Source organism: Nomascus leucogenys, chromosome 3 (genome assembly GCF_006542625.1).
Source record: "Nomascus leucogenys isolate Asia chromosome 3, Asia_NLE_v1, whole genome shotgun sequence".
NCBI lineage: Eukaryota > Metazoa > Chordata > Mammalia > Primates > Hylobatidae > Nomascus > Nomascus leucogenys.
The window spans coordinates 44807565-44815751 of record NC_044383.1 but is presented as its reverse complement, the minus strand read 5'-3'; the positions used below and the strand labels follow the sequence as shown (position 1 = coordinate 44815751).

Here is an 8187-nt window from a genome sequence, read left to right as displayed (position 1 = left end):
GGCAAATAATTTACTTCAACACAAGGCCTAGATTAGAAAATGCTGCTGCTAGAGGAATCTCAGACCACGTTCCACCCTCCCTTACCTTATTCTTTATTGTGGGGTCTGCACGGGCTTCCAAGAGCAGAGGGATAAGAGACTGGTTTTTCATTTCACAGGCATAATGTAATGCGGTACAGCCATACTGAAACACAAAGGGCCAAAACTTCAGCTCATAAGTCGGGCCCTCCACAGACCATAGCATGTGGCTTCATTGGCAAATCCTTTTCACACTTTGTAGTATGCAACTAAGCAGAAAAATAGTCTGCAAACCATTGATAGACAACTATTTCTAGTACTTAAAAAATTTTCTTCTCTGCCTCAATGTTTATGTATGTTAGTCTCATATAAGCAATCAATCTCTGCCTTTTTGTTTTTCACTTTCTATTCTAAACTAAAGAATGCAACTTATAAAAAGCTGATGCTGAATTGTGCCAAAGTTTCTTTGTAGCATGCTATATGCCTCGGTGATCATCACCTTGATCATGTCACCATCTTTTCCCTTAAAGAGTCTCCACATGTCCCTTTACATAAATCTTATCCTCTATGGTTTTGATGATGATTCCTACTGAAGAAGTCAGGTGCTCTTGCTGCTGCGGGACACCTACAAGATCAGTGCAGTTCTATAGAGAGGTCTCCCAAACGTGATTTGTTACAGCTCATATTATGTGTTATAAACTAGTACATCTACTCTGTTGGTATTAATTTAAAACACTACAGGTCAAAAAAAATATAGCTAGGGCATTAGTGTCCAAAATTTGGCCTTTGGAAAAGTAGCCAAGCAACCATGGTGCTGGTAAGTGAAGAAATAGTATCTTTGGCTATCAAGACAGAGTTAGCTCTGGATCCTATTACCTAGAAACACCTCTAAAATTACAGGAGATCATGTTGCAATCATTTATTTTTATTAAGTGGTGGCATGACAAATGGAAGTTCTGGCTCTGAATTTTGTCATGTGAAATAGAGTCTAATTATCCAAAAATACAAAACACTGTCTTACCTAGAAAGCAGATTTTAATATTCAGACAGTTTTTGAAAAATTTTTGGTATTGGAAGTGGTGTCTGTGTGTGTACATGCATGTGTCTCAAACTCCTGAGTTCAAGTGATCCTCCCATCTCAGCCTTCCAAGTAGCTGGGACTACAGGCTAGTGCCACTGCCTAGCTGAAGGAATGTGATATCTCTATCTAGAGAGAGAAATACACATAAATAGCTGGGAAAATATACTAGAGAAATTTTGGTCATAGGCACGAATTTTAAATCTATTGAATTTAAATGAAAAGACCAAGAAAAACCTTCAACAAACTTTTAACTTCATCTTTAATAATCTCTTACTTAATATATTTCAAAGCTATCTAAAGAAATGGTAATGCACAGTAACTTTCAATACAAATTTATCCAAAAGTTCTATTTGAAATAAAAGGAAAATATAAATTACATAAAGTTATTTGCTTGTGCTCTCTCTCTCTCTCACATACACACACACACACACACACACACACACACACACACACAAACTGCCTGCATTTAAACATGATACCAGCATAGGCAAAACCGCAATGATGTAAGTAATTGATAGAAACATGAATGGGGCCATGGTCTCTATCATAAAACAATGGTAATACACACAGATGTGCACACACGTAAAATATGTTAGGCATCACAAATAGAATGTTAGTATTTTGGAATAGAATCTCCACTTGCCTACTTTTTCAACAAGGAACTGGGAATCCAAAATTTTATTCAATCACCATAAGCAAAACACCATAGAAATAAACTTTTGTCTTCCTGTGATCATTGAGAAAGAAAGATGAGTGCAAGAGCACAGAGGTGAAAGTGAAAACAATACCTTATTCTTATAAACAGGAAGAAGTGAGCAGATGCTGCTACTGTTGTTATCACTGCTCTTACCATCAGTGGGATTTTTCTTTGACCTTTGTCTTATCTATCTTTAGTTTACACATGGGGCCTCTCATCAGTGGGTTGGGATTTTGGCTGCTGTGGCAGCTATTGCCATTCAATGAGCACTTACTACATTCTAAGCATGTGCTAAGTGCTTTACATGAACAAGCCCAATAAGATAAGTATTATACATATCCCATTTTACCGATGAGGACACTGAGAGTAAAATAAGTTTACAACTTGCTCAAACTCATAGAAGTAAAAAGTGGCAAGCCCAGGCTTACTCATGGGCATTCTTGCTCCAGCTTCTTAACTATTATGGCTGGTATTTTGTTATCGGAGCCTTAGTTTTCCTTAACGTCTCAACAACATTAAAGCCAATTATTTTAAAAATGCTTTATAATCAATAGAGGTATTATTCCCATGAGTTCAGCAGAATATAAATAACCTCAACGTTGCCTGTCAGTGGGAATAAAAGGAGAAAAAAAAAAGAAAACTAAATGTAAAATTGTCTAGGAAAATAAAGCAAGCAACTGTACAGATGACAAATACACTACCTACAAATACCATTTTGAATATTTTTTCAAAATGGCTAAAAATATAAACTTACACAATCTGTAGCATTAACTTCGACGCCAGCATCAAGTAGCATTCGTACAAGAGCCTCATTCTGCTTTGTCTTTGATACCTATTACAAATGGTAATTATAAGAAAGGCTTATTTACAAATAGTTTCTCCAATTTATGCCTGAGACTATTTAATCAATAGGCTTCATTTTAATCCCAACACTCCTATGCATGCATGCACCCTTCCTAAAATTTCCCCCAGCTTCTCACCCACTCTAATATCAATTAATTAAAGCCAGGTTCTCAGACTGTGGTCCTGAAGTAGCGGCATTGACACCTAAGAACCTTAGAAATGTACTTCTCAGGTCCCACCCCAAACCTACCTAATTCCACTGAGGATGGGGCCTAGTACCTGTCTTTCCCTTCCTGGCTCAAAGCTGTGCAATTACTTCCCATTGCTCTGAGGACAAAAGGAAACTCTTCGGCATGACCTACAAAGTCCCATGTGTTTTGGCTCCACGTATGGCCCTGCCCTGGCCTCTCTCTCACTCTGCGCCTCCTGGCTCACTCTGTTCTAGTTACATTGGCCTTTATTAGTCTTTCATTCCCAGAGAATCATTGCACATGAAGTTCTTTCTGCCTAGAAGCCTCCTCCCTCTCTTCTTTGCCTGGCATATTCACCTTTCATTCATCAGCCCAAGTCCCTCTTTCTCCAAGAAGCTTTCCCTGACCCACCTGACCAGGTGAAATCCCTCTTTTTTAGCTATCGTAACACCAGTCGCCTTTCTGTATCACCTGCTTCATGGTAATTTTACATGTGTTTGTGCCATTTGATTAATGGCTCTCCCCCCCACCCTCTAACTCTCATGGGGTCAAGAACTATGACTATTTTGTTCATCATTGTGTCCCTAACACCTAGCACAGCATCTGGCACACAGTAGTTCCATAATAAACATGTGTTAAATAATTGAACAAATTAATGAAATGAACTAGGACTCCTCAGAAATTCAGTTTTCCTTCCCAGTCCCCTGAGCTTCTGACCACAAGCCTGTTGGAGTCTTCCCCAACTTCCAGTCTCCTGAAGAGGCAAAGCTCTCCCTGCTCACCTGGGTATAGCCCTGGAGTTCAACCCTGTCATCACCTGGGAAGCTCCATCCAGTTCGCTCTCCTTAGGCTTCCCTCTTGTGTCACCTCCTAAACTGCCTTTCTCTGCCTACTTTTCTCTGAAATAACCCAATGCTTTCTTGTCTCCTCCCCTATCATTTTCTCGCATGTCACTTATTTTTTAATCAATCACAAATTTACAACTTTAGGCCCCATTAATAAATTGCATGTACATGAAACTAGAGCTGAGCTATTCATTACGATTAGTATTTTTTCCCAGTCCTCTAGCCTCTAAACATTGAACCATCTTAGAAAGCAGAGTTGTGTGTCAATAAATTCTGAATGAGCCTTCTAATCACAGTTGTAATTTTTATCTTTAGAATCTCTAAAAAGGTTTGTAAATAAATAACAGATTCTCCCTGCCCCCAAAATACATATATTTAAATGCTATGTGCTAAATACACAATGAATTTTTAAAGAATTTTTTGAGGATATGAGCAGATTATATTTTTATTTGTGAATTAAAGTTCTTTTCTCTCTCCTATAAATCCAAATATAAAAATCAACATTATCATGTTTAATTATAGTTCCTCAAATTCTGTAGCATTTAAATACCCAATGAAATAATAACATTTTTGACTGGCAGACTTGTTCTGGGGCTTATGTTAACAGGTGTAACCAATATTCACAGTTTATCAGCTACAACAAGGAGGGAGCTTGGTCATTTAATTAGAGTAAATTATGCAACTCTTGAGTCATGTCTGAGAAGTGGAACTGGGCACAAAGGAAACCAGATGGATAAAAGTGAGTAAGTCAGTGCAGATCTGTTACCCTATTGGGAAAACAAAAACAAAAACCAGCTCAAGCTTCATCTTCTACTCCTCATGTGACTGCATCCCTATACCAACTACATATTTCTTTATTCAAGAAAATTGCTGTCTGCCAAGATTCATCCAAGCATGAAGAAATTCATCAAGGTGAAAATGGGCTTAAATTCTCAACAAGCATCTTCTGTGTATGTCAGCTTCTGGATGCAAACTCTTAGGATCTATTTTTCAACACACCACCAGAGGAGTACTTAAAAATCAGAAAGTCAGAAAGATAAATCCAAAAACACAAACTCCTCTTTAAAAAAAAGGAGAAAAAATATTAGAAGGGGTGTTTTTTAATATTCAGAATTTTTTTGCTTCCTTCAGAAAAGTCTTAGTTAAGGTTAAATTATTTTTCTAAATCAACATTGCATGGATTACGTTATGATTAACTATTTTTGCTACCTTTCTTCTTGCTGTACTTCAATTATAGCATTGGATGTATGTTGAACATGTCAATTACAGAATACAAACCAAAGGCTTTTTTTGTTATTATTTCTTTTCAACATCTCACTGGCCTGGCAAGAGTCAATGAGTCACACCATCGATCTCCATATTTGCCCTTTGCTCTAACAAGTGTTGTACTCACCATGAGGAAATACCCAATAAGCAGAACAGGCATTAAGAGGATAATTAGTAGGTAATCAATGAAGGTAAATTTTTTCTTCACAGCATAATGCAAGCAGGTTCTCTCTTTCTGAAAATTAAGAAAAGGATTCTTTACTAATAAAGCATTTCAATTCAAAATTTATTCAGATGACCATCTCAAAAAGTTTAGTTTGTGCTTTTTGTTTTTCCAGTACCCATGGTATCTTTTCCTGTGGGATACATCTGATTAATGAATGTGGCTTTCCATGGAGCAGAACAGAGAACTCAGTCCAGTGTAAAGGAAAAGCTAGGGAAGGGCTCCTGGGAGTCAACAAAGGTGAAATGTACACAGCAGAGCTCATCAGAAGACAGATTTTCATACCCATTTAGTTTCTGGAAAACAAGATACACTGAGATGTAAACTTAGGACTGAATTTACTGTGAAAATTGATAGTTATCCCTTAATCATCTACCATGCATATGATTATCCATTTTGTGGTTTGTTCATAGGAAAACTCTTAACCACATGGCTATTTTTCATGTTCCTTCATGCGCATAGTCTAGAAGAATGCATATAACTCAGTTTTATTCTTCAAATATGTGAATATTTGTCAGGTAATAGATGTAAGCTTCCAAGGGTTGTGGGAGATGTGAACTCTTAGGGCCTCATAATCAAAGATGGAGAGAAACATGCACAAATAAATATAAGGCAAAACAGAAGGTGGTAATTGGAATACCAACAAAATCAATAAGAGGAGAGGGAGCGCAAGAGAAAGAAAGGAGGTTAGTTTCCACTTATGCGAGGCACTGTACCTAAATAAGAACACTTTTTGTTTTTCTAATATGAAGGCATTTATATTTTCTGTAAAAAATTTTAGAAACTAGAGAATATAATGATACAATTTTAAATTGCCCGTTATTAAATGGCCCAGAGTTAACTGTTGACATTTTGTTGTATTTTCTTCCAGTCTTCTTAAATGCATAAATGTGGAATTTTGAAACATAGAATGATATTGCATATGCAATATCATGTCTTGCTTTTTTCAGTTCAGAAATGTATATTTAGAATATGTACATTGTTCCATGCAATTCAATATTTTTAAACATATGATTGTAATGGCTGCATGGCTTAGTATTGAGTGGAACTACTCTGATTTATTTAGGCAAGCCCTGCCTTTTGAACATTTCAAGGTTTTTGAGGGTTTTGTTTTTGTTTTTGTTTTTCTGTGAGACAGAATCTTGCTCTGCCACCTAGGCGGGAGTGCAGTGGCACAATCCTAGCTCACTGCAGCCTCGACTTCCTGGGCTCAAGCGATCCTTCAACTTCAGCCTCTGAAGTAGCTGGGACTACAAACATGTGCCACCACACCTGGATAATTTTTTACTTGTTATTATTTTGTGTAAAGATGGGGGGGGTCTCGCTATGTTGTCTAGGCTGGTCTTGAACTCCTGGTCTCAAACTATCCTTCCACGTTGGCTTCCCAAAGTGCTGGGATTCCAGACATGAGCCACTGCACACGGCCCATTTCAAGTTTTAAACTTCTCATTTTTATAAATAATATTGGCTGAACCTGCTCATTCATAAAGTTTTGTCAACATTTCCAAATTTGTCCTTTGCCTACATTTCTAAAAATAGAATTCCTGGCATAAAATGTATTAACGCTTTTCATATTGCTACCAAATTGTGTTCTAATAAGACAACAATAACTTAAACTTTCTGATCAACCTTTGTTTTCTTTTTCAATCTTGGTCAGTTGGACAGAGAAAAACAAGGATCTTTATGTTTTCATTTGCTATCAATAGAATCCGTAGGCTTGTGCTTCTGAATCTCCAGCAGAGCTTTTTGTTTGTTTGTTTGTTTTTAAGGCCTTTGTTTGTTTAGTGCTTCTGGAAATAACTTATAAACAGATTTCAGACATGAGAAATCACAGGTTGAAATTATTAATGTACAAATATTAATATTTTGAGAAAATAAAAATATTAAATGCTAACATATTAGAAACATTTGAAAGTGGAAAATGCAAACCAAAAACTTCTACTGATAAAATCTATTAATCTAATGTATCCACTAAAGTCTTTTTCATGGTTTTTATGATACCAGAAAATCCCAGCAGGCTGGCTGAGGGCCTCCTCTTCTGCAAAGCGGAGATAAAAGTGTCTCCTCAGCCTTGCCCATGGGCTAACGCCTCCTCCCTCAGTTTCCTAATGAGTGCATCTCTTAAAAGAGCACAGGAACCCACAGACATCTGTCTTCTGGCACTACCACTCACCACAACTCCACAGATCTGGTTTCACAGCAGGGATCTACAGAGATCCTATTATAGCCTACGATGTTGCACATCTGTTCCATTCAGCACAGGCATAACTTGCTTTTAATCCCAACCAAACGAAAAATAGTAAGCACAAATACAAAAGTCCAGTAATGATCAATTTTCTGATAATACATTGTTACTCCTGATGAGCTAGTCTCCAAATGACTTAGAAGGGGCAAGAGGGGAATTCCAGTGTTTTCTCGCCTTGAAGGCATATAAGTGGGTAAAGGAGAGTCATAATGATTGCAAAAAAATGACTTTTAATATTTATTCAGTGTGATTTAAATATTGCCTTCACTATGATGCAAATGCTAGATGTTCAGAAAGGGCTCCACAAGGATTTTCACAGCAATACACACATATTCTTCTCTTCCTTGGTCCTGAAGGCTCCAAAGTAGCTAATATTGCATCTTTAAATATATTCTTTACACCTTTTTGTGTGACTTCAAGTAACCTCTAGTTCATGAGCTTATTTGTCCTTGGTAAATTTCTCAATAGTACTCTTTCATTCTACAAGGAAACTATAGGATCCTTTGGAGATCAGGACATTAATACAGCAGGTAAAAATCTAACTAATGAAACAGCATTTCTTTTCCAAGAAATCTTTGCCATTGCTTCTGTGTTAGTAATGAGAAAGAGGGGAGAGGGAGAAAGAGGAGGATGAAGAGAGGAAGAAGGAAAAGAAAGAAGCTCTATCCAGCCAAATGAGTGAACCAGAGGTAAAAAGACATAATTTATCACAAGTTATGCCTGCTGATTGAACTATGTTTTATTTTGCTGTTTAGTCTAATAAAATGTCCTTGGTATG

At 37.0% G+C, this 8187-nt stretch overlaps 1 protein-coding gene across 1 annotated transcript in view; it reads right to left on the bottom strand.

Annotated features, from left to right (window-relative positions):
• The window catches only part of ANKRD22 (ankyrin repeat domain 22), a 37812-nt gene that overhangs the window by 3289 nt on the left and 26336 nt on the right, over positions 1-8187 (bottom strand). The window contains exons 3-5 of the mRNA XM_003255182.3: positions 5069-5176; positions 2551-2628; positions 86-184 (exon numbers count right to left, since the gene is read on the bottom strand). Coding sequence (XP_003255230.1) covers positions 86-184; positions 2551-2628; positions 5069-5176 — 285 coding nt within the window. The remainder of the gene's footprint in view (positions 1-85; positions 185-2550; positions 2629-5068; positions 5177-8187) is intronic.